Consider the following 26,580-nt stretch of genomic DNA (forward strand, 5'->3'; position numbering starts at 1 on the left):
CCGCGGTGGGGGAGAAGGCCCCGGAACGAAGCCGGCCCGCGCGGGCCCGCGCTCTCTTCCTCCCCCGCGGCCGCACTCACCCGCTCCGGATTCGGCCCCGTCGCCCCCGCCCGCACTCCAGAGCCGGCTGAGAAGCGCAGCGGCGCGGGCTCCACGTGCAGCGTCTCTCCCGGTAAGACCCGCAGCTCCCGCGACTCGAAGTGGGAGGCCCCTGGGCCCTTCCCGCGAAAACGGCGCAGAGAAACTACAACAACCCCCGCTCCACCTCCCAGGCACCCCCGGGTCCGGGACTACAACTCCCAGCAGGTTGCGCGAAACGGACGCCTAAGGCAACGGAGGCTCACGAGGCACAAGGGAGCAGCAACGCCCCAGTTCGCTTTGTTTTACACTGTCACTTTGCACAATCGTATACCTCAACAACCGCCCCCCTCCCCTGTCAATCAAAGAATAGGACGCAGACTCGGGGCCCGGGGGACTGAACTAGGAGACAGGCCAGTCCAAGGGCGCATGCGTAAACCACACGATTTCCGAGAGGGAAAAAGAGAGCGGGTCAAGTTGGGCGAAGGAAAGATGGCGGAGGCGTCACTAGAGGACCCGGAAGCACTTACCCTCCACTTCCTCCTCCTGTTTGGCTTCTGTCTCACCTACAGCCGTCCGGTCGCAGAGTGTCTCCGAGACGCTTCCTGTCCGGTGAGTGTCGACCGTCTGAAACGGCGGCCCATAATGCATTGCGATGGCGGGTAGGCGGGTGGGGGCGGAGCCAGGGCCGGAAGTAGAACGGGGCGGTGGCGGTGGTGGCTGGCGGTTCGGCAGTGAGTGCAAGGTGACTGGGAGGGTAACTGGACTAACGTGGCCTCTTGGGATTTGGGTTTGGGTTTCTTCACGAGGTCTGGGATGCCCTTTTCCCTCTAGGACTTTGGAAAAGAGAGCAATCTTATATCCCGGGGCGCCTTCACGGCCTGACCCGGGGTCATTTTCGACCTCGGCGCCTTTCGGCCTTGAAGTTTGCTGTAGATTCAATAAGTAGCCAGAAAATCCCGCTCTGAGGGCCAGCCTGGCTCACAGGGTGGCGCGGGCTGCAGGGAGGCCGGCGCTTCGTGGACTTGCAGCCCGTCTGGGGCAGCCCAAGGTCATGTCCGCGGGGCCGGTCTGCAGCCAGGCCTGCTCATCCCGGACGCGTGGGAGGTGGTTCTGAACTATTTAGGAATAGAACTTGAGAGAAAAAGACAATGGTCATCTTAAAAGTTTGGACGCCACCTAAAGATGTTGGTAGTGCTGAAATTTGGTTAAGCAGCTTTTGTTTTACATCACGGTTTCCTGGAGGAGAGCACTAACCTTGGACTGGCCAGTCGTCACTGTAAACGGGAGAGCCATGCTCCCTCTCAGCACAGGGCCGCTTCTTCTGCTGTGTTCTTTTCTAGCTGTTGCTTTCCCCAATTTCTTTGCGTATGTCCAATCCCTGTCATAGCTGGCGTGCGTGGCCTCGCATAGTACTTGAATAGAGGGCTTAATCATAGTTGATACTTTATATTACCTATTTGGATTCCCTGGTGGCTCAGACGGTAAAACGTCTGCCCGCAATGCGGGAGACCCGGATTTGATCCCCGGGTCGTGAAGATCTCTGGAAAAGGAAATGGCAACCCACTCCAGTTCTCTTGCCTAGAAAATTCCGTGGATGGAGGAGCCTGGTGGGCTACAGTCCATGAGGTAGTAAAGAGTAGGACACGTCAATACCTATTTGTGTAACGACGTGTATGTTTCGCAATAGATATTCAATCTTTGGGGAAAAAACTGAAACAGAGGAAAAGTAACAAGTTTTGATAGTGAGATTATGTGTTCATTTTTTAGATAAATTGAGTTCGAGAGCAAGATAAGACTTCTGAAAGGATGAGAGATGATGATGTATAGGTTTGGAATTCAGGAAGAAGACCACGCACAATTAGGTGTGATTTGGGGATCATTAATAAACTGTCTTGCATATTGTCTTACTATCTGTGAAGGAGGCTTAAGAATACTTTGCTCTGTTTCTTAACAGGATTGCTGTAAGGGTACCAGGAGAGAATATGTATGGAAGTACTTGGCAGAATACCTAGGTCTGAACAGATGTTAGGGTGACCCTATTGGAAAGTGTTGTTTGTGTTTATGTTGCCAAAAGGGAAAATATACACTGAGTTGCACAATTTTAAAAATGTATCTGTGTCCTGTCAGATTCTGTTGTGTAACCTGGAATCAGGTACTTACCTCTAAGCCACAGTTTCTGTATGTGTGAAGTGAGAATGATATTAAGTAGCACCTTGGGTGTTAGTCACTCAGTTGTGTCCCCGACTCTTTGTGACTCCATGGACTATAGCCCACAGGCTCCTCTCTCCATGGGATTCTTCAGGCAAGAATACTGGAGGGGGTTGCCATTCCCTTCTCCAGGGGATCTTCCCCACCCAGGGATGGAACCTGGGTCTCCTGCATTGCAGGCAGATTCTTTACACCTGAGCCACCAGGGAAGTAGCACCTTAAGGTCATTCAAATAGTTTTCTTTCATCCTGTAGGTGAAGGATATTTGGTAGATTGTAGGATTTATTTTGATAGTCTTTTTATGTGCGATTTCATGAGCTTCCCGGCACTATTGACGTTTTGAACCAAATATTTCTTTGTTGTGGGGAGGGTGCTATTATTGTTGTTGTTACAGGATTTTGGCAGCCTGCTGGGTTTTACCCACTAGAGGCTAGTAACATTCGCCCTGTCAGGACAACCAAAAATGTCTTCAAACATTGCCAGGTATTTCCTGTGGGACATCCCCGCCGCGATTAGAGAACTGCAATGCCACTCTTCAGTCTTCTAGCTTAATGCTTTCCAACTCTCACTAGTAAAGGGCCACTTTCCCCCTGGCCCTTGTGGATTATTTGAAGAATCCAGTAAAAGTGAATTACTGGAGAATGTAATAGATGAAAGACAAAACATGGAGACACAAAATACGAACTCTTAATTGCTTCCTTTGTGGCTCAGCTGGTAAAGACTCCACCTGCAGTGCGGGAGACCTGGGTTTGATCCCTGGGTTTGGAAGATCCTGGAGAAGGGAAAGGCTACCCACTCCAGTATTCTGGCCTGGGGAATTCCATGGACTGTGTAGTCCATGGGGCCGCAAAGAGTTGGACGTGACTGAGCGACTTTCACTTTCACTATTGAATTCTGCAGGTATGAATTACTCTGTCAGATTGCTGTAAAAGTTTCTAAATGCTTATTCCCAATTTTGATACTATAGTGGAGCACTAACACTGTACTACTGAGAGTCCTCAGACCACACTTGGAGCAGTAGTGTTAAATTTAACAGTTTGGTGTGACGGTGCCTGTTTAAGTCATTTGGGGAGCTGGGGAATCATGTTAGCGTGTTAGGTTCAGAAGTTTGACCAGGCTATATCGAAGTGTGACTCTATCATTCCAACATGGCTTGGTCAGCCCTTTATTAATCTGGGGCAGTTTCTTCTAATTTTTCTATGATCTCCTTATTCTTTTTCTTTTGGAATTCCTGTTTGCATATAATGAGGTTGTACTGCTTGATTTTCCCTCTCTTGTTGGTGGACTCCCTTGTGTGTTGTTTTGTTTTTTTGGACTCCCTTGCTGTTTTTTCTTGCTGGTTCTTTTGGACTCAGATCTGGTTTTTACAGTATTCATGAATGCCTGGAATCCTGCAGCTGTACCAGGCGGAGCAGTTTCTCTCCCTGTGGGCCTGTGAAATGCAAACTGAGGTTGAGGCAGCTGTCTCCAGGCTTCCTGTTCATATCCCTTTTTGCCTTGTGAGGGAGTCAGGGGAACCTGGTAGGCTAATTTTGGAACCAGTATTACTGTCTCTCTGCTGAGGGTGGGCGGTCAAGACTAAAAAGTTCGTGGAGAAGAAACACCCCATCCCTGATTTTGTGCTTTCTTTCTGCATCTGACCTAGTGGAGTGCATGCAGGCCTGAGTGATTCTGAATTCTAGATCCCAGGGCCTTTTACTTGAGCAGCAGAACACTTGCAGTGAGGGGTAGAGAGGGAAAAGGATCTTTGGTCAGGTGACTGTTCTTAGTATTCACTGAGTTCTGTAGCACTTAGTAGAATTGGGTACCCACTGTAACACTTTTACAGGGCTTTTACAATTATGTCAATCTTAATGTATCTTCACATGCTGGTTCTTGTTTCCAATAACAGGATCACCATGATTCTTCAGAGACTCTTCAGGTTGTCCTCTGCTGTTCAGTCTGCAATCTCAGTCTCTTGGAGGAGGAACATTGGTATTACAGCAGTGGCATTTAATAAGGAGCTTGATCCTGTGCAGAAACTCTTCGTGGACAAGATTAGAGAATATAGAACTAAGCGACAGTAAGTGGGTAGATCACGGACCTTGGTGTTAATGTGCATATTCAAACCTTGGTGTTAATGTGCATATTCAAAGTATGTACGTTTTGAGATGGTAAAGAATTACTTGGCGTTTCAAAGTGTCTAAGACCTTCACTGAGCTGATCCCTGTGGTACAGGTTCATTAGCTGCTCCAAAAGAAAAAGATGAGGACCTTGATATATTTTTTTTTAAGTCCCAAATTTTATATTATGAATTCCGAGGGAGGATTGCATTAAATCTAGTGCCATTTTAGATATATCCCCATTGTAATGTCATTTATTATAAACTGGAGTCAATTCATACAGGTATACCACACAAGATCCATACAATTCATACAAGATCCATACCAGGATCTTAGAAATCATTTAGGAACCGTATTTGAGAAAATTAAGCCCCTTGGACAATGATTATCCTAAGGTCATAAAACTAATTATGGGGAAAATATACTCAGAATATTCTCTCAATTTAGTGATCTTGGGACCACTAAATTGATTTGGGGAGAAATGTATAAGCACAGCATTTTTTTCTTTAACATTACTTCCATAGTTAATATATTTCTGGGACTGTCAAAAGACAGAAGACTCTGAAATGGCATAAAGCAAATCCAGGGAAAACCTGATTACAGAACCGCAAAGTTTTGAAGGTGATTAATGACCTTAGCCATCATCAGATTTAACCCCAAAATCTTTGGGAAAGTGACACAGATTAGTTCAGAGTTTTGTTTTATTTAGTTGTCTACCATATGCAGAGCCTGGACTATTGAGAATGGTGGGCTACAAAGAAAGAAGCCACTTGGCATTTCCATAATATTCTTTAAGTCTAAGAGGGTAGAAAGTTTGTAAGCAAGTAAATATAATAGAAGGTAAAATAGATTAAGTGATAAGGTACTGACACATTCAGTGTTTGGGGAACTTCTTGGAAGGAATCCTCTTTTCTAGCTGGTACATTTGAAAGGTGGCATGGAAGAGTAATGTTTCCAAAAGCTTGTGGATCCAAGAACTGGACAATGATCGTCAATCATCAAGTATCCAGTTAGAAGGCTCTGTCTAGAACTGTGCTATATATTTCTGTGGCTGTTATCCACATGTGACTATTCAAATTCTAATTGAGTATAAATAAAACTTCAATTCCTCATTTGCCTTTTAGCCACATTTCTGGTGCTCAATACCAGATATGGCTAGTGGTTACCATGTTAGACAGCACAGACACAGAGTATTCTGTTATCATAGAAAGTTTCTGTTGTACATACTGATATAGAAGAAAACTGAGTCTGTGACAAGAAACATCATTAACAAGTTCTTAAATTAGAGCTGGCTTAGTATTTTTTTGTGGAAATAACAAATAAGATCCTATGCTTTATCATAGGCATAGGTGAAAATACTAACCTTGATGGAATTTTCACTTATAATTTTTTTATTATATTGTTCATTGTTAAACGGGCAGTAACATTATGACAAACAAGAATTTGTGCAAATAGTTAATTAGGTCTAATTGGCCCGTTGCTGGTCTGTGAAGTGAAAATCGCTCAGTTGTGTCCAACTCTTCTACCCTATGGACTATATAGCCTGCCAGGCTTGTCTGTCCATGGGGATTCTCCAGGCAGGAATACTTTAGTGGGTATCCCTTCTCCAGGGGAATCTTCCCAACCCAGGGATCAAACCCAGGTCTCCCACATTGCCGGCAGACTCTACCATCTGAGCCGCCAGGGAAGCCCAGCTGATCCATGATGCTGTGTTTATCTTTACAAAGCACAGCTCTTTAATTTTGTCATTTTATTGCTTAGCAAACAAAATACAGACTCCCAGACTATACATTCTGGGCCTCCTGTGATCTGGGTCCTGCTAGCTTTTCCATCTAGGCTGCTTAGCATTTCCCACATACAGCCAATGCTTTCCCACCTTCTCATCCTTGCTTTTGAGTCTTAGAATGTGTCAAATTACAGTCTGACCCAAATGCATGGTTTGTCACAAATGCCACCTTTTTAAAATGCAATCTGCCTGTTGAGCTTAGCAAAAGTGACCCCTCACCTCCAGTAGCTTTTTGTTAAACTGACTGCCTCTCGGCATAAATGTTTATAAGTGCTACTTTTTCTTTCTTGTAAATGGTAAAACCTCTGAGGATAGGAAGTAATTTGCTTCTTTGATAGGCCGCTCTTACAGACTTAAACCCTTCAGTGGTGTTTGATTTAAAGCACAGTGATAGTAGATAACTGCGTGTTCACGGTGTGCCAGGCACTGGCCCACGAGTGGTACATGTACACAGTCTCTGAATTCCCTCAGCACCGTCAGGTAGGATTTTGGAGTTGTCGGTGTAGAAACTAGAGTTTAGAGTGCTTCATGCCTTGCTCTAGTTCACACAGTAACTAGATTGTAGAACTGACAGTAAAACAAACAGTTATTCACCCCAAGCGCCTAGACTTAGCCTTTACACCTTATTGCTGCTCAGACGCTGAGAAATTCTGACTTTTCATAACACTGATACTGACAGACCTTGAATGTTGTTTGAAGTTGCCTCATTTGTGTGAACCCTCATCATATTTAAAATTGTTTGATTTTACATTTACATTCAAATTGAAATACTTGTTACCTTTCAGAAAAGTCTGCTCTTGTCTACGCTCAGAAGATCTGTGAAACTTAATTTTGTTTCTGTAAACTAATGTTTAAAATACACTTTCACTTGGTCATGTACACTACAGGACATCTGGAGGACCTGTTGATGCTGGCCCAGAATATCAGCAAGACCTAGACCGGGAGCTTTTTAAACTTAAGCAAATGTATGGTAAAGCAGACATGAATACGTTCCCTAACTTCACGTTTGAAGGTAAGTCTTTGTAATCACAGGTTCATTGTTGTGGGAGATCATTTTAAGTAGAGAATATTTACATGGGTTGTTTGGAGGATTAAATGACAATTACACGTGAATGTAATTTGAGCAAGCTCCGGGAGTTGGTGCTGGATAGGGAAGCATGGCGTGCTGCGGTCCATGGGGTCGCAAAGAGCTGGGCATGACTGAGCAACTGAACTGAACATGTGAAGGTATTAGGACAGTGGCATGTGTGGCAAGCACTGTGGTAAATGCCACTGGAAGAGATCACATAGCATAGAGGTGAAACGGTGGGGACCTAAAATCAAACGCCTGACAGTATCATTATGGGCTCTGGGATTCTGGATAGTTAACTGGTCCTTGTTTCTAATCTGACATTTGGGTAAGATCATACTGTCGTCTTAGTTGTAGTTAAATGACGTAATATATGTAAATTCATAGAGCCTGGTTCATTTTAAGTCCTAAATAAATCTTAAGTTATATTTACGTGTAGATGTTTCTTTAAAAAATTGGAAGATGGATGAGATAAATATTAAAGTTTTTTAGAAAATATGCTTTATTGCAATATGACTAAGTTTGAACCTTTCTTTCCTCTTTTTAGACCCCAAGTTCGAAGTTGTCGAGAAACCACAATCCTGAAGAAGTAATGTAAAATTGATCTGGTAATTTGTCCTAGATTAGTTGTACAGCTGGCCACAAGTAACAGAATAAACATTTCATAGCTGTCAAATGTTCTTTTAATTCTGATTTCAAATAAATTATTTGGTGATGTTAGGTATACAGCTGAGTGTATTGAATTCTGTTTTTTTTTCTTAATCGATTGATTTTACTTTATATTTATTTGCTGTCCCGGATCTTAGTTGTGGCATGAGATCTCTTCGTTACAGCATGTGGGATCTAGTTCCCTGCCAGGGACTGAACCCAGGCCCCCTGCATTGGGAGCTTGGAGTCTTAGCCACTGGACCACCAGGGAAGTCCCTGAATTCTTTGTTTTTAGATCCTCCTATTTGGTTATATGAAAACGGAAGGAGACCTTGGATTAACTGAGTACCATTTGCCCCGAACTTGGCAGATTCTTCTCAGAGTGTTGAGGTGTCCTGTTTATTTTGGAGACTTACTGCTGGAGAGGAGCCACCCTGACTGAACGAAGGAGTGTTCTCAGTGGGGGATGTCACACCTGCTCCCAGAATATGAAGAAACGGTTCAGAAATCATTGATGATAGCTTTTTCAGGGAACTCGGGTGTGACTGTGAATATGTCCAGGGACTGACTTTATGTTTTAATTTCCATCTCCTGTCTTAAATGTTTTTATTATCCCAATAACTCACCTCTCTCCTCTCCCCTTAAAGTGTAATGGTCACTGTATCTATTACAAGGCTATGCAGATAGATCAAGGAATGCTGGGGGTGGAGGAGAGGAGGGTTCTACAAAGGAATTTCCTTGAAAATAGATTAAAGCTGTATGGTGGTGTTTGCCCAGTGGGTGGAATATCAAGTAGATGTGCCAGATAAGTGGGAGAGCAGGTGCATCAAAATTTCAGTAAGTAGACAGTTCTATTTTTTAGTTTTCTTTTTTTTAAAAAAGGCAACTGTGCCTTTTTAAATCTGACACTCTCTCGTGTCAATAAATACGTCTCTTTAGTAAAACTTTAGAGATTGTTGTAAGTGAAATCGAAAAAAAGTCTTACTAGGTTATCTCACTTCGAAAGGAATAGATTTTTACTATGGCATACCGTATTAGCTGAAATCTAAACCTGGTGAAAGTGTAAGTGTTAGTTGCACAGTCGTGTCTGACTCTGTGACCCCATGGACTATAGCCAGCCAGGCTCCTCCATCCATGGAATTCTCCAGGTAAGAATACTGGAGTGAGTAGCCATTCTCTTCTCCAGGGGATCTTCCTCACCCAGGGATCAAACGTGGGTCCTCCTGCATTGCAGATGGGTTCTTCACCGTCTAGGCCACCAGGGGAGCCCCGGTGCTCTTAAAAGGACAAATTTGAGTTGAGGAAAGGTATGGGAACCAGAAATGGACATGTGCCTGCCTGTTACGTGTCTGTCTAGTGCTACTGTTAACCAAAGAGGGTTTCTGTTGTAGGCAGTTTTCACTTAACTCCATTTAGTGTAGGATTTTCTGCCTCTGACTGTTGCTACCCTTGGTGTGGCAGCATAGTGCTGACTCTGGTTAGATGCTTAATGTATGAGTTCTTGGAGCGCTGTGTGGGCTAGAAGCTTTCGTCATGCAGATTACCTTAAATGGGAGGTCCACTCCAACCCGTCTCTTCCAGACTCCCCTCCACTCCCACTTCAGCCATACAGTCCACAGTCTCTTGTTTCAGATGTTTGCTTTCAGTGTTTGACAGGAAGGCTCAAGACCATCTACTTTCCAAGCTGCCTACTTGACCACCGAAAACAGATCCTTACTTTGAGACACAGTGGGAAGACAGGTACCTCACCATTTCCTCTGCTCTATTCCTTGATACCTTTTCCCTTTGCTCAAATAGCTATTTGGCAGGTGCCTTCAATTGTTGCAGTTTTGGTTCTCTTTAAAATTCTCTTTACTTGCCTTGGAGTGAGTTAAGGAATAGAACTCACAGCTTTGACAAAGACAATTTGGACAATTCATTCTCTGTCTCAGGCTTCCCTTGTGGCTCAGATGGTAAGGAATCCGTCCTATATAACTGTATTAAATGGAGATCAAGAAGTGCCATAAGAAAACCAATCAAAGGCTATGGAAATTCAGAGAAGAAAGAAACTTCTTCCAGCAAGGAGAGTTTTCACAGAGAAGGTGGAATTTGAACTGAGTCCTGAAGAGTAACTAGAATTTACATACCTTGTGGTTAGGAGAATCAGCAGCTCTCCAAGTCAAGGAGAAACAAAGGGTTGTTAAGGTAAAACGACCTTAATTCAGTTTAATGGGTACGTAAGGCAACTAAAGAGGAACGGTGGAGGGTGTAACTGAACAGGGAGGGGTGATGATACGACAACGTGGGTGGGGGTGGATTGGGGGACCTCTGAATTTAAATTGGTGACCAACTGATGGCTCAGACCATGAAGAATCTGATTGCAACTCGGGAGACCTGGGTCTGATCCCTGGGTCAGGAAGATCCCCTGGAGAAGGAAATGGCAACCCACTGCAGTATTCTTGTCTGGAAAATTTCATGGACAGAGGAACCTGGTGGGCTATAAGTCCATGGGGTCAAAAAAAGTGGGACATAACTGAGTGATTTAACAGTTGGAATTTCAGGCTAAGATGATTAGACCTTGGTCAGACTAAGTAAAGGAAAAGAGTGAAAGCTTTTAGTAATGGGATGGGTCAAAATCGAGAAGGGAGTTGACAGTGTTCAAGGGAGTAATCCGAGGGTAACTGGTGGTGTGGGGGAGTGGGAGACTAGGGAACAAAGAAACCTTCAGAATGGTGAGAGTGGAATTGCTCCTAGGAGAGGGGGTGATCGAGGGGGAAAATACCAGAAGACAAAAGGTATGAGATAGTAGGAGGAGATAAAAGTAGTTAAAAATGTGCCAATGAATGATGGAGTCTCTGAATAAACAGATTAAAAATAATGATTAAAGATAGAGTGGTAGTAATATAAATGTATTTATAATGGTCAGCTTCAATCTTGAAAAAAAGATTAAAGATTTGAGTATCTGTGGTGAGGGGATAAAATGACTTTTTTTTTTTTTTAAATGAATTTGTAGCATTTTTAAAAACCTTTTTGGCTGCACCATGTGGCTTGTAGGATCTTAGTTCCCTGACCAGGGATTGAACCCAGGGCCCTTGGCAGTGAATGCTCCAAGTCCTAACCACGGGACCACCAGGGAATTCCCCACCATGACTCTAACCTGGGCAGGAGGACAAAGCGTCACAGGCTGTGAGACTAGACAGGAGTGGATGGGCCAGAGATTACTGAGAATGAAAGGAAGGTGTCCTTGGAGAGGAGAATGTGAGAATGTAAAAGGAAGGAATGCTAGAACAGAGAAAAAACATCTTGTGTAGAACATTCCGGATCAGATGGACCTGGGTCACATTGACTCTGCCTCTTCAGTTGGTTTTGTAAACTTGGCAGTCATTGACTCAGTTTATCTCGGTCTCCTCATCTGTAAAATGAGGACATTGCCCTCTTTATACAATCGAGGTGAATGAGATTTTGTATACCCTCACCTCTATCCACCCCACCCTCCACAACATTATATATAAAGTGTTTAATAAATAGTTTCGGCACTTTATTTTCAGAGCATTTTTTTTAGCACTGGAGAAGCTGGTAGGTTCCCAGACTGAGAGACAAGATTCTCATCTTGAGCAGCTAAAGCTTTGGCCTTGTAGCTACAAACAGTAAGAGGGAGTAGTTTCCTGGGTTTCACTGAACAACAATAAGTGGATGACTCTTCCCCTGCACCATTAAATGGGCTAAAAAATTGAACACTTCTGCTATTTTTAATGTAGACTAATCAGACAAAACCAACTGTGAGATGAAGGAAGCTCTTTGCAAGGCTGTATTGAAAAACAATTGTTCCAGATTTAGTTAGGTTAAACTCCCCACTAAAAATAAATCTAGTTACAACAGTCAATGATATAATTAAAACAAAAGTTGCTATTAGATTCTAGAGCCCTAACCTTTATACAACACAATTTTACTTTATGGAAACAAAAAGTGCTCTAAGAATTATAATGATAAATGTTTTGTTTTTAATGCTTGTCCACTGGCAGTTGGAAAACTCTGCATTTGGGCCAGATCCTGACTGCTTGCTGTTTATCAAGTCACTCAGTTCAATTGCTCAGTTGTGTCCAACTCTTTGCAACGCCAAGGAGTGCAGCACACCAGGCTTCCCTGTCCATCACCAACTCCTAGAGCTTGCTCAAACTCATGTCCATCAAGTCAGTGATGCCATTCAACCATCTCATCCTCTGTCGTCTCTTCTCCTGCCCTCAATCTTTCCCAGCATCAGGGTCTTTTCCAGTGAGTCAGTTCTTCGCATCATATGGCCAAAGTATTGCAGCTTCAGCTTCAACATCAGTCCTTCCAATGAATATTCAGGACTGATTTCTTTTAGGATTGACTGGTTTGATTTCCTTGCAGTCCAAGGGACTCTCTCAAGAGAGTCTTCTCCGACACCACAGTGCAAAAGTATAAATTCTTCGGCACTCTCCCTTCTTTATGGTCCAACTCTCACGTCCATACATACGATGTACGTATACATGTGATGTATGATGTATGTATGGAAAAACCATAGCTTCAACTAGGCAGACCTTTGTCAGCAAAGTAATAGCTCTGCTTTTTCATATGCTATCTAGGTTTATCATAGCTTTTCTTCCAAGGAGCAACTGTCTTTTAATTTCAGGCCTGCAGTCACCATCTGCAGTGATTTTGGCGCCCAAGAAAGTAAAATCTGTCACTGTTTCCATTGTTTCCCCATCTATTTGCCATGAAATGATGGGACCGGATGCCAAGGTCTTTGTTTTTTGAGTGTTAAGTTTTAAGCCAGCTTTTTCACTTTCCCTTTCATCAAGGGGCTCTTTAGTCCTGTTCGCTTTCTGCCTTAAGAGTGGTGTCATTCTTTTCCATTAGCATATCTGAGGTTATTGATATTGCTACCCTCAATAGCTTACTGTTTATGAAATAACACAAATGAGACCATTTTTAAGAATTATTGTTCATGCTCCAATGGCATGAAAAATGGCACAGCTGAGGACAGTCCAGGCAGTTGTAGCAGGGACCTTATGGCCTTGTGTGGTTTGATCTATCTACTTCTTGGCCCTTTACAGAAAATGTTGGAAGGGTGAGAATTCTGGTGAGAATCACTGAATGTCACAGACCAGTGACGTGTCCAGGCATATATTCGGCTCTACGTGAGTACTTAATCCAGTTGTCAGTCCAGTGAATCCTAGGGACTTGCTAAGGTCACAAAGAGCTGGACTCAAGCAACTTAGCACACACTGGGCAAAAAGAGTGGACTCCTTTAAAAGCTGCTTGAAAAGTGAAAGTGTTAGTCGCTCAGTCGTGTCCGACTCTTTGTGACCCCATGGACTGTAGCCTACCAGCTCCTCCGTCCATGGAATTTTCCAGGCAAGAATACTGGAGTGGGTTGCCATTCCCTTCTCCAGGGGATCTTCCTCACCCAGGGACTGAACTGAGATCTCCAGCACTGCAGGCAGATTCTTTACCATCTGAGTCACCAGGTCTGTTGTCCAAAAGCAGCTTAACCATGTTCAAAGTTGTCAATGGTAGTAAGAGATCTAGATTTGCCTAGAACTGGGAACGCCCTAGCCATATTGTTTTTTCAATGATTTGAATAATCAAAATAAGTTCTAGATGATTATGTTATTAACACAATCTAATTGCTCTCCTATTACATGGATCATTGGAATTTTCACTTTGTAACACTAGCTGGAGATCTTCCTGATCCATCAGTTGAGAAACCAGATGATCAGACCCATTTTTTCATTTCATTTCTCCTGTGTTTTCTATGTATCAAGTGTGGCACAGGGTGCCAGGAACCACAGGGAGCTCAAGCTGTTTCATCTCATTTTACTGGTTAGACAATCGCTCCTCCCCTCCATATCCCTGACTTTGCCATAAGAAGGACTGGCAAAGCACTGGCCATAACAGCAAGGGACTTGGCTGAATGCAGAATTTCACTGCTTGGTTTTTAGAGACAGATGTGAAGTCACCACGCAGTGACAGGTATCAACAGGGTTATGTGCATCGGCTCCAGTGGCAAGTTCTGATGTCAAGGTCACTGATCCCCTTCAAAGGAGTCTCGGGGAAGGAAATGGCAACAACCAGCTCTGGGGGTGAAATAAGACACTGGGTTTGTGTTTGACTCTCAAAATGATGTTTAATGAAGAAGTCAAGGACACATACCAGGTGAGTGAGCTCTGGTAGTAGGTATTTTTCTTCATGTTGCTTGTGGTTCTCAGAAATGAAAGTAAACACAGAGTGAAATCCTTGGGTATGAGACCCATTCTGCCACCGTTCTGTGACTAGATCAGTGATAAACGAGCAGCAGAATAAAGATTAGACAAGAGGAAAAGGAGGATTCTGGCAGGAATGAGACCAGAGGCTCCTTCTGTGTCTGTCAGAGTATTTTTCTGAACCCTCCAAATCACACTCTCACAGAGGGTGCATGTAGCTGATATTTTCATACTCTGTGGATTCATTTCACAACCAGAATGATACATTTCAGTAACTTTTGCTAGAAGTTAGGATATTTAACATTTCACAAGCCCCAGAATATTACAAAGTATTTTGATTCCTTTACCTCTGTCAAGACACAAGAAGCCAGATTTGTATTTTAGGTGCTGACAGAACTATTTGTATAAAAATTTCAAGTGATTTAGCAGTCATACAGATTATAATGCAATACCAATTTCATATCCTCATGTACCTCTTTGCAAATGTAAGACAAAGCTGTTTTATAATCGTTTAATAACTTGTGCAATAACTGTGGTTTTGGTGTATCGCCAAGGTAGGAGTCTTTTAAATTATAAAGGATTTTGTGTGCTTGAAATCCTAGGAAAAGAAAGAAAGAATCAAGTTTAAATATGATGTATTAACTCATATATTAAGAAATATAGAAATCTTACGAGTATAAAGATATACCCATTATGAGAATCTTGCAGGTACAAACCAAATATATTTAATCCAATCTATTTAATGGGCAGTTAAATAAATATTAGGAGACAAATCTCTGAAACTCTACCTAAAGAGTAAAGAAATAGGAATGGGAATCTGAGCAGGAGAAATCTTGTTTGCTAGGAGGATGCTACTTGTACACTCCTACACATTCTACAATGCACAGGACAGTCCCCCACAACAAAGAATTATGTGAAATTACAAAAATTAATTAGACAAGCCTTAGAAGAAACTGTTGTTTCTTATATAAATTCTTGTCTAGGAATTAGAAGAACATGTCGGTAGTGCCAAGTTTGAGAAACCCTGCTCTAGGGCAGAACTCAAACTGGAGACTAGTCCTCAGCTAACGAAGGCAACAGAGAGGAAGACCAAGAAAAAGAGTGAGGCCTCTGTTCTTCCAACTCAGCCACCAAGTATCTCTTCCTGTTTCGTGGGATGAGATTATTTTATTTCACACTCGAGGAGTATTTTTCTACAAATTATAGGAGCAAATATGGAGTTCCATGTTGGTTGTCTTCTATGGAACAACAGGCCTCGGTATTGTAAACCACAAAATAAAGTGACTTCCACGATAGATTCTGGAGTAGACAATTTTTAAAATCTCTGGTAGAAAAAACTCTGTGGGTTAGTATGTAGGTCTCAAAGGTTAGTGTCTATCCGAGTCACTGAAGTGTTTAAAAAACTGATGTCCATGCCTCACCCCAAGCTCTACTGAAAGGAAACCTAAGCGAATCCCTGCAGAATGTACTAAGGAATTTAGGGAAGCAGCGCTCCACTTGTCAAGGAATTCAACTTCAAAAACATGGGAAACCTTTCTCCTCCCACTGTATTCCTGAAAGCTAGTCCAGAAGGCTGAATAGCCATCCAAAGAGCTATAAAATCTGAGCAATGATCATATTGACTGCTTCTCTGGAGTGCTTACTAATCAAAAGTACTGTTGCTACTGCTAAGTCGCTTCAGTCGTGTCCGACTCTGTGCGACCCCATAGACGGCAGCCCACCAGGCTCCCCCGTCCCTGGGATTCTCCAGGCAAGAACACTGGAGTGGGTTGCCATTTCCTTCTCCATTGCATGAAAGTGAAAAGTGAAAGTGAAGTCACTCAGTCGTGTCCGACCCTCAGCGACCCCATGGACTGCAGCCCTCCAGGCTCCTCCGTCCATGGGATTTTCCAGGCAAGAGTACTGGAGTGGGTTGCCATTACACAAGAGTCCAAACGTCCAAATTATGTTCCCTTAACCATCTGAGTTTGATAATTCTTGCATCTTTTCAAGGATTTCTGAAATGTTCCTTTCTGCAAAAGCAGAGGATGTTCCATACCCCTTAAATTTCCAAGAGCTTTGAGTAACTACAGGAGAGTACGGACCCACAGGTCTTCTGGGAAGCCTTATGCTTGGTCAAGCTGACAAGGATAAAGGTACATGGGTCCCAGCTTGGCCACTGTCATCCTGTGACAAGCGTGTCCTAATTTCCTCATCTTTAAAATGGAGCTGACAATGCCAGATCTAATAATGCTAAGAAGGCTGACTAACAATAGAAAACACCAGGACAGAAAATAATGGGATGGGAGAGCCCCACTGCTCTACAAATGCAGCCATCCCGGGCCGGGGATGTGAGCTAACATTTATTTAGTTCCTTCTAAAGATCAGTGGTAGACAAGGATACAAGGTATATTAAACGCAGAAATCCATCAATTCCATACAATTAATTCATTTCCCTGCTGGACTCCCTAAATACATTTGTTCTATAAATATGCTTTAAAAATACTCACATTTTCACTCATGGTAGTGGCTTTGGATGCAGAACTACTCTTCCTGTTTGTGGAATATAAAAAAGAACATTTACTACATTATTGCTTCCAATTCTAAAATACATATCCTCTTTCAGTTAATATTACCTCCATATATTTTTCTCAACAGGAAGAAGAATATGTATCTTAGCCAGGTATAAAAAGCCCAGCACTCCTAACTGAATTTCTTATATTTATAGATGATATTCACAGAGAAAAGCATGCAACAATATATCAGTATGTGTGAAGCCCTGTGAATCTACTTGTAGCCTCAGGCTAGATACTAACAAAGTTTTCAGAATATGCAAACCAGAGACTTACTAACTTTTAACTCACCAACTCATCAAGATTTAACATTTTGAAAGCTTGATCATTACAACCTCAAATTTCATTTTTTCCATGGGAAAAAAGTTTTACACAGTGACTATTATTTCAGTTATCTGTTACGGGATGCATTATATTCCCACCAAATACTCGTAGGTTCAAGTCCCAATTCCCCCCAGTACCTCAGAATGTGACTGTACTTGGAGACAGTACAGTCTTTAAAAACGTAATTAAATTAACTAAACTAATTAGAGTGGGCTCTAATCCAATATGTCTGATATCTCTATAAGAAGAGGAAATTTAGACATAAACATGGATGGAGGGAAGACCATGTGAAGACAGGGAGAGCACCATCTTTAAGCCAAGGAAAGAGGTCTGGGCTTCTAGATCCCAGAACTATGAGAAAATAAATTTCTATTGTTTAAGCCACCAGTCTATGGCACTTTTAAGGCAGCTCTAGCAAGCTAATGAAACATCCAATTCATTATCCAATACATTTCAAGGGAGATGGATTTGACAAATAGACATATCTAGGAATAAAGATATCTTCTCCCAGATTACTGTCTGGGTTAATAGACACACACTGTGATTGGATGAAAGATAATAACCTTCCTCACCATAGTGTGGTCAGCCTTTCTCCATATATAAGACAATGCCTCTCCTCTGATCATAACCTTCCCTACAATTACTTTCCATCTTAATAAAAGCAGGAATCTTCACAATTGCCTGGGGTTTGTGGCTATATCACCCGGCTACTCTGCTTTCTCAAGGTCACCCCTGAACTAACTATTGCTAACTCAAACCTCACCCTGGACTTGTCCTGGGATGTTATGGGCCTCAGAGACCAGCATTGAGGAGCAAGTCTAGGAACAGAAAATCAATGGCATTTGAAGCCATGGTGGCTGAGGAGAGAAGAAGGCCCATACGCTCCAGGTTGGGTCTGCCATTTCCATGCATACAAGGAGGACAGTGACAAACCAACCGGTTGCATGTAAACTGGAGACTGTGGTGACCTCATACAGATCTCACGCACCAGTGGCTCCTAAATTTCTAACTCTAGTTAAGAAGAGTGAAAGTCCTAATCGCTCAGTTGTGTCTGATTCTTTGCCACCCCATGGACTTCAGGCTCCTCTGTCCATGGAATTCTCCACATAAGAATACTGGAGTGGGTTTCTGCTCTCTTCTTGAGGGGATCTGACTCAGGGATCAAACCTGGGTGTTCTGTATTGCAGGCAGATTCTTTATCATCTGAGCCACCAGGGAAGCCCTGGTTAACTCCAGTTAAGAAGCTTCCTTAACCCCAGATTCATGTGCTCAGTTACTCACTAATTATCTCTACTTGGAAGTGTAATAAACATCTCAAATATTAAAATTGCAAAGCACTCCTGAGGTGTCCACCTACCCTCAACCCCACTCTCCAACATGCTCCTCCCAAAACCTTTCACACTTTAGTAAACCTTTCACACTTCATCCTTTCCAGAGGCTTGAAGCCATGTCTGATTTCTTTCTTCTTCTCACAGCCCACATCCAATCAGCAAATTGTTCAAAACAGAATCAGAATACCATCACCGACTGACTACAGCCTTGTCTAACTCAATGAACCTATGAGCCATGCCATGTAGGGCCACCCAAGACGGACAGGTCATGGTGGAGAGTTCTGACAAACGTGGTCCACTGGAGAAGGGAATGGGAAACCACTTCAGTATTCTTGCCTTAAAAACCCCATGAACAGTATGAAAAGGCAAAATGATAGGAAACTGAAAGATGAACTCTCCAGGTCAGTAGGTGCCCAATATGCTACAGGAGAACAGTGGAGAAATAACTCCAGAAAGAATGAAGAGACGGAGCCAAAGCAAAAACAATACCCAGTTGTAGATGTGAATGGTGATAGAAGTAAAGTTTGATGCTATAACAAACAATATTGCATAGGAACCTGGAATGTTAGGTCCGTGAATCAAGGTTAATTGGAAGTGGTCAAACAGATGACAAGAGTGAACATTGACATTTTAGGAATCAGCGAACTAAAATGGACTGGAATGGGTGGATTTAACTCAGATGACCATTATATCTACTACTGTGGGCAGGAATCCCTTAGAAAAAATGGAGTAGCCATCATAGTCAACAAAAGAGTAGGAAATGCAGTACTTGAATGTAATCTCAAAAACGACAGAATGATCACTGCTCGTTTCCAAGGCAAACCATTCAATATCACAGTAATCCAAGTCTACGCCCCAACCAGTAAAGCTGAATAAGCTGAAGTTGAATGGTTCTATGAAGACCTATAAGACCTTCTAGAACTAACACCCAAAAAAGATGTCCTTTTCATTATAGGGGACTGGAATGCAAAAGTAGGAGGTCAAGAGATGCATGGAGTAACAGGCAAATTTGGCCTTGGAATACAAAATGAAGCAGGGCAAAGGCTAACAGTATTTTGCCAAGAGGATGCACTGGTCATAGCAAACACTCTCTTCCAACAACACAAGAGAAGACTCTACACATGGACATCACCAGATGATCAATACGGAAATCAGATTGATTACATTCTTTGCAGCCAAAGATGGAGAAGCTCTATACAGTCAGCAAAAACAAGACCGGGAGCTGACTGTGGCTCAGATTATGAAATCCTTACTGCTAAATTCAGACTTAAATTGAAGAAAGTAGAGAAAACCACTAGACCATTCAGGTATGATCTAAATCAAATCCCTTATGATTATACAGTGGAAATGAGAAATAGATTTAAGGGACTAGAGCTGATAGACAGAGTGCCTGCAGAAATATGGACGTAGGTTTGTGACATTGTATAGGAAGCAGTGATCAAGACCATCCCCAAGAAAAAGAAATGCAAAAAAGGCAAAATGATTGTCTGAGAAGGCCTTACAAATAGCTGAGAAAAGAAGAGAAGCGAAAAGCAAAGGAGAAAAGGAAAGATATACTCATCTGAATGCAGAGTTCCAAAGAATAGCAAGGAGAGATAAGAAAGCCTTCCTCAGTGATCAATGCAAAGAAGGAGAGGAAAACAACAGAATGGGAAAGACTAGAGATCTCTTCAAGAAAATTAGAGATACCAAGGGAAAATTTCATGCAAAGATGGGCACAATAAAGGACAGAAATGGTATGAACCTAACAGAAGCAGAAGATATTAAGAAGTGGTGGCAACAATACACAGAAGAACTATACAAAAAAGGTTTTCATGACCCAGATAACCACGATGGTGTGATCACCCACCTAGGGCCTGGAATGAGACATCCTGGAATGAGAAGTCAAGTGGGCCTTAGGAAGCTTCACTGCAAACAAAGCCAGTGGAGGTGATGGAATTCCAGTTGAGCTATTTCAAATCCTAAGAGATGATGCTGTGAAAGTGCTGCATTCAATATGTCAGCAAATTAGGAAAACTCAGCAGTGGCCACAGGACTGGAAAAGGTCAGTTTTCATTCCAGTCCCAAAGAAAGGCAATGCCAAAGAATGTTCAAACTATCGCACAATTGAACTCATCTCACATGCTAGTAAAGTAATGCTCAAAATTCTCCAAGCCAGGCTTCAACAGTACGTGAACTGTGAACTTCCTGTTGTTTAAGCTGGATTTAGAAAAGGCAGAGGAACCAGAGATCAAATTGCCGACATCCGCTGGATCATGGAAAAAGCAATAGAGTTCCAGAAAAACGTCTATTTTTGCTTTATTGACTATGCCAAAGCCTTTGACTGTGGATCACAACAAACTGTGGAAAATTCTGAAAGAGATGGGAATACCAGACCACCTGACCTGCCCCCTGAGAAATCTGTATACAAGACAAGAAGAAACAGTTAGAACTGGACATGGAACAACAGCCTGGTTCCAAATTGGGAAAGGAGTATGTCAAAACTGTATATTGTCATCCTGTTTATTTAACTTATATTCAGAGTGAAGTGAAAGTGAAGTCGCTCAGTTGTGTCCGACTCTTTGCGACCCCATGGACTATAGCCCACCAGGCTCCTCCATCCATGGGATTCTCCAGGCAAGAATACTGGAGAGGGTTGCCATTTCCTTCTCCAGAATGTATATTCAGAGTACATCATGTGAAATGCTGGTCTGGATGAAGCACAAGCTATAATCAAGACTGCCGGGAGAATTATCACTAACCTCAGATGTGCAGATGACACCACTCTTATGACAGAAAGTAAAGAAGAACTAAACAGCCTCTTGATGAAAGTGAAAGAGGAGAGTGAAAAAGCTGGCTTAAGACTCAACATCCAGAAAATGAAGACCACGACAGCTGGTCCCATCACTTCATGGCAAATAGATGGGGAAACAGTGGAAACAGTGGCTGACTTTATTTTGGGGGGTCCCCAAATCACTGCAGATGGTAACTGCAGCCATGAAATTAAAAGATGCTTGCTGCTTGGAAGAAAAGCTAGGACCAACCTCATAGCATATTAAAAAGCAGAGACATTACTTTGCCAACAAAGGTCTGTACAGTCAAAGCTATGGTTTTTCCAGAAGTCATGTATGGATGTGAGAGCTGTACCATAAAGCTGAGCACCAAAGAATTGATGATTTTGAACTATGGTATTGGAGAAGACTCTTGAGAGTCCCTTGGACGGCAAGGAGATACAAACAGTCCATCCTAAAGGAAATCAGTCTTGAATATTCATTGGAAGAACTAATGCTGAAGCTGAAACTCCAATACTTTGGCCACCTGATGGGAAGAACTGACTCATTGGGAAAGACCCTGATGCTGGGAAAGATTGAAGGCAGGAGAAGGGGATGACAGAGGACGAGATGGTTGGATGGCATCACCAACTTGATGGACATGAGTTTGAGTAAGCTCTTGGAGTTGGTGATGGACAGGGAAGCCTGGCGCACTGCAATCCATGGCGTCGCAAAGAGTCAGACATTACTGAGTTACCGAACTGACTGACCATCACTTCTTGACCTTGTCGATGCCATAATTTTGGGAGTGTCCTTAATCTGCTCTTGTCTAGATTATTTAGTAATTAACTAACTGGCCTCTCTGCTTCCTCCACGCTTTGTCGCCTTTACAGTTTATTCTCAACAGAGCAGCTAGTGTGAGTTTTAAGAATTAAGTATGAAGATGCTACCTCTCTGCTCAAGGTTCTCCAGTGATGTCCCATCTTACTCAGAGCCAAAGCCAAACTTCTGCCGGGAAGAGCTGGCGTGTAATCTGTAATCTGCCCCCACTACACTAATGTGCTCACGCATGTCTTCCTCGAGTTGTTCTCACTCTGTTCCAACCACACTGATCCCCTTATTGTTCCTCAGGTACGCCAGGCATGCCCAGCCTTTCCCCTTGATCTCTCCTTTCTGCTTGAACACGCGTCTGTCTCATGGTTATCTGCCTGGCTCCCTCCCTCCTTCAGACCTTTCTCAGATGTCCCCTCATCAGCGAGGCCCTCCCTAACCACCTATTTACAAGGACAATCTCCACTCCTCCCCTCCGCATTCTCTGTTCTCTTGCCTGCTTTATTTTTCTCCATTATACTTATCACAGTCTGACATACTGCTGAGCTCATATACTTATTTACTTTCCGCCTTCCTCTACTAGAATGTAAGCTCCATGGGACAGAGGGGTTTTTTGGTCTAGTTTTTTCACTGCTGTGTTACCAGTCCCTAGGACAAGACTGGACACATAATTGGTATCCAATTAAATGTAAAATTGACTACTAGAGAAAATTTTACTTGAACATTTTAAATTTAGAGAAACATAGAGAAAAAAGCTTTTTCACGTAGTACTGTGCAAATGCCTAAGAAGTCAAATTAGTGACTCTATTTCTTCTCTGGTGGCTCAGACAGTAAAGAATCCGCCTGCAGCGTGGGAGGCCTGGGTTTGATTCCTGGGTTGGGAAGATCACCTGAAGAAGGGAATGGCAACCCACTCCAGTATTATTGCCTGGAGAATCCCAGGGACAGAAACCTGGCAGGCTACAGTCCATGCAGTCGCAGAGAGTCAGACATGACTGAGTGACTAAGCACAGTGCATTTCTCTTCTAGATAATTAAACATCATTGACAAGTAGGCATGAGGTGGAATGTGTTTCTTGATGAATCCAAGTCACTGCCCAAAGAATTAAACCCTCACAAATAACCCAACTTCCCACTTTTGACTTTAAACAGATGATTAACAAAAAAGCAGTTGATATGGGGGAAAGTATGCATTAAGAAAGTATACTTACTGGAAAGATGTTTCTTCTACAAAAGAATAAGTAAATATCATTAATATAAGAATTAATAGGGTATGATACAGATTCATATAAAAATGAGTTTGGAATTAATTACTTGTTTTCAATTTTGATTCTCACTTGCTGACATTTATACCTTCTAAATGGAGGGTTGGCAAACTTTCTGTAAAGGCCCACAAGGTAAATATTTTAGGCTCTGTGGGTAAAGAGGTAAAACCAAGGATATTAAGTAGGTACTAATATAACAAAAGAGAAACAAATTTCCAAAAATTTTTATCAATGAACTAAGAAATCATAATAAAACGGAATCACTTTGCTGTACACCTGAAACTAATGTAATATTGTCAATCGACTGTACTCCAATATAAGATGAAAAGTAAAAAAAAAAAAAGCACATGCATTTTTTTTTGCCAAGCACTTACAGATTTTTTTCAAGTAACTTTCAATAAACCCACTGAAATAAAAAAATAATCAAAATCTAGTAATACAGGTCTGCTAATTAGAAGCATGGAATTCTTTTGGGGGGATATTTTTCTTAATTGGTGTTCAACAGTAGTGCCCTGTTATCAGATAGATTGCAAACTTTATTTGCAAAAAGTATTCTTAGCTTGTGGTCCATAGAAAAATCAAGTGGCAGACCAGATCTGGTCCATGAGTCACAGTTTGCCAACCCCTTCTGATATGCAAGTTCAAGAAAACAACTCTCCTAGAGAGGTTTTCTGCTAGATGAACATGAGAGTAACATTCCTAGCTAATGAATTAATAATATTCATATAAAATCTTCAAGTAATTCATTAAGAAAAACTGTTTACTAAATTTTTAATAAAAACACTCGGACAGACATTTTTTGCAGGTAGAGATAAGAGATGACAAGAATTTTAAAGAGCAATCTAATCTGTCTGTACTTCCATGGACGACCAGCAGGGGGACTCAGCCGGATTACATTACACTGGACTGGATTGAAACACAGTACAAAAGAACAGCTATTTATTAACTCACAGAGCAGTTATTTTTAATAACAGGCAATATCCTTGAAACCACACTCATGAAAACATTTTACAATACATATTTATAGTATCATTAGAAACTCCCTTTAAATTTATTTTGGTATAAAAAAAAGTTTAAACCTAATTTCCAAAAGTAGTGTTCACCACAAAATGGCTGGGAGTAAAGAAATGCATTAAGAGAATAAAGCACTTAAAAATCTCATCCATTTACCTCAAACTTACTGTATGACCAAATAGGAGCTCCAAGAGACCTAAATCCGAAGAAATCAAAACCTCAGAAGCAACTATAATACTATAGCTTTCTAGTTTTTACTGAACAATTCTCTTCTAAATACATTTGTACTAAATGTGACATTTAACATTCCATTGTTCTACACTGATAAAACATTTCACAGATTTATTCCAATGAAATTTTTATCACAAAACTAGAAATTAATTTACATCTTAAGAAGCACAATTCCTAACTTAAAAGGATCTTAAATACATGTACATGTGCTATAAATACCCACCCACGTTGCATCTCTTGGTATTGCTGCACTATGCCACTCCAGGGTGCCTCACGTATTCTGTGGTGTTTCCTGAAATGTTGCGGTAAGACAGCTCTGTCTTTTCCTCCCTATGTTTGCCACGATGCTTCATGATTCACCTGAGTGTCATCTTGAACATTTCCTACTGCAGGAAAGTTAACCAAAAATATTCTCCAGAGTTTGTTAGAGCCTCTTAGGAGAAACAGTGTCTCGGAAGAAAACTCAGTATCTGCAGAAGTTTTCTAGCAAAGTGAAATTTACTTACTTGAAAAGTAGCCTTTCCTCTGAGCATAGCACACGCCAAGCCCACAGACAGAAATCACCAAGGCCACAATGACTACAGCTGCTATGATGCCACTTATGTTGAGATCATCTGGAATGCAAAAGAATCCATTCGTGAACTCGTGTCACAAAGATGGACAGATGTAGTCATTCAGTTGCAAAAGCTCAAAAAGCTCCCCTTTGTAGACACACCATAAACAACAGATGGTTTCATGCTCTTTAAGTCTGGTCAACTAACTCACTTACAGGACACGGTTCAAAATTGGCTGGAAATATTAACAGAGCTAAGTTTTATAAGAATCTGTTATATTTGAAAAAGTTCTATGATCCAGAAATAAAATACAAATATATGGCATTCTCTGGCATGCATTTGGAGACACAATAATCCATATGATTAAATATCAGGTTACAAGTGAACTTTAAAGTTCAGTGAGTTCAAGTATTCTCAATACTACCCACCTTATGCCTCACTACATAGAAAATGTAGTAACACGTATGAAAATAGTGTGTTCTTTCTTTTAAAAAAAAAAGCTGCGATAAAAGGAAGGTATCATTATTCGGGCCGAAAGGAAAGCAGCCACGTGCTCGGTGTGAAGTAGGATCTTGTGGAGCTGTACAGTGAAGCAGCCTGGGAGTAACCAGCAAACCTACGATTCACTTTCTTCTACACTTTACAAAGCACTGATTCAGAATAGTCAACAGATCTGGTTTTGGTGACAAGTTCTTGGTGAGAATTCAAAAAGAAAATTGGAAATGAGACTTCATGAATTATGAATTTCCATAGGTGTGAATTCCAAACCAAGACTGTGAAACATCTAGGATCAAGGGATGAACCTTAAACAAAGTAATTCTAACTTTTGAGTCAGCTTATACCAGAAAGTGTAGGTAATGTGGAAATCATGTTCAAATTAAAGTGATGCTTCTAGGACTGCAAGGAGAGCCAACCAGTCCATCCTAAAGGAAATCAGTCCTGAATATTCATCAGAAAGATGATGCTGAAGCTGAAACTCCAAATTGTGGCTACCTGATGCGAAGAAGTGACTCACTGGAAAAGATCCTGATGCTGGGAAAGATTGAAGGCAGGAGGAGAAGGGGATGACAGAGGATGAGATGGTTGGACCAACTCGATGGACATGAGTTTGAGTAAGTTCTGGGAGTTGGTGATGGACAGGGAAGCCTGGCATGCTGCAGTCCATGGGGTCGCAAAGAGAACCGAACTGAACTGAACTGGGAAAACATAAAATTCTAAATTTTATGTATTTATTTACTGCATGCTAGGAAAAAACCAACTAGTATGTCAAAACTATGACTTCATAGATAGTATTTCTTAAGATGAAGCTAAATTGATATTAAATACGAGCATTAAAAGAAAAGAAAAAGGATGAATTTTTCTAATAACTCTAAAGCAGCATTGAGAGGGATATTTTCTGATAATTTAAGCAAATGCTCATGTCTAACTATAAACATTTAGCTTGTGAGTCAGTTAGGTGGATAGTATGTATACCTGAATTTCAAAAAGAGCTGGAATTCAAACTTGTGGAAATTAGAGTATAGTACTGAATAGCTTTACTTTAGGATATCCTGAAGTCTAATAAGAATGTTTTCTTAAAAAAAAATGATGCCAAGAGTTAACCGTACACAAACAGTATGACTTACTGCC

At 41.7% G+C, this 26,580-nt stretch overlaps 3 protein-coding genes across 7 annotated transcripts in view; 1 reads left to right on the forward strand and 2 right to left on the reverse strand.

Moving 5' to 3' along the window:
- GABPA (GA binding protein transcription factor, alpha subunit 60kDa) overlaps positions 1–696 on the reverse strand; it is a 35,432-nt gene extending 34,736 nt beyond the window's left edge. Inside the window, exon 1 of one of the 2 annotated variants that reach the window (XM_010838460.1) lies at positions 609–696. The gene's annotated coding sequence lies outside the window, so the exon portion shown is untranslated. Of the gene's footprint in view, positions 1–80; positions 228–608 lie in introns of those variants that run through there. The other variant, XM_010838461.1, reaches the window with a different exon arrangement.
- Positions 334–7,974, forward strand: ATP5J (ATP synthase, H+ transporting, mitochondrial Fo complex, subunit F6). 4 transcript variants are annotated; one of them, XM_010838456.1, is made up of 4 exons: positions 334–690; positions 4,181–4,351; positions 7,065–7,189; positions 7,794–7,974. In XM_010838456.1, exons 2-4 carry the CDS (start codon positions 4,188–4,190, stop codon positions 7,829–7,831), a joined length of 327 nt encoding a protein of 108 aa, XP_010836758.1. In that variant the 5' UTR covers positions 334–690; positions 4,181–4,187; the 3' UTR covers positions 7,832–7,974. The 4 variants fall into 4 exon arrangements, with proteins under 4 accessions (XP_010836758.1, XP_010836757.1, XP_010836759.1 ...); XM_010838455.1 differs by lacking the exon at positions 334–690 and adding an exon at positions 751–823; XM_010838457.1 differs by lacking the exon at positions 334–690 and adding an exon at positions 766–812.
- Positions 7,975–14,004: 6,030 nt separating this feature from the next.
- JAM2 (junctional adhesion molecule 2) overlaps positions 14,005–26,580 on the reverse strand; it is a gene marked incomplete at its 5' end in the record, with an annotated part of 83,476 nt that continues 70,900 nt past the window's right edge. The window contains 4 exons of the mRNA XM_010838470.1: positions 14,005–14,698; positions 16,590–16,632; positions 23,099–23,114; positions 24,904–25,011. Coding sequence (XP_010836772.1) covers positions 14,666–14,698; positions 16,590–16,632; positions 23,099–23,114; positions 24,904–25,011 — 200 coding nt within the window. The remainder of the gene's footprint in view (positions 14,699–16,589; positions 16,633–23,098; positions 23,115–24,903; positions 25,012–26,580) is intronic.

The sequence above is a fragment of the Bison bison genome, unplaced genomic scaffold (assembly GCF_000754665.1).
Source record: "Bison bison bison isolate TAMUID 2011002044 unplaced genomic scaffold, Bison_UMD1.0 scf7180017864094, whole genome shotgun sequence".
In the NCBI taxonomy this organism is placed as follows: domain Eukaryota; kingdom Metazoa; phylum Chordata; class Mammalia; order Artiodactyla; family Bovidae; genus Bison; species Bison bison.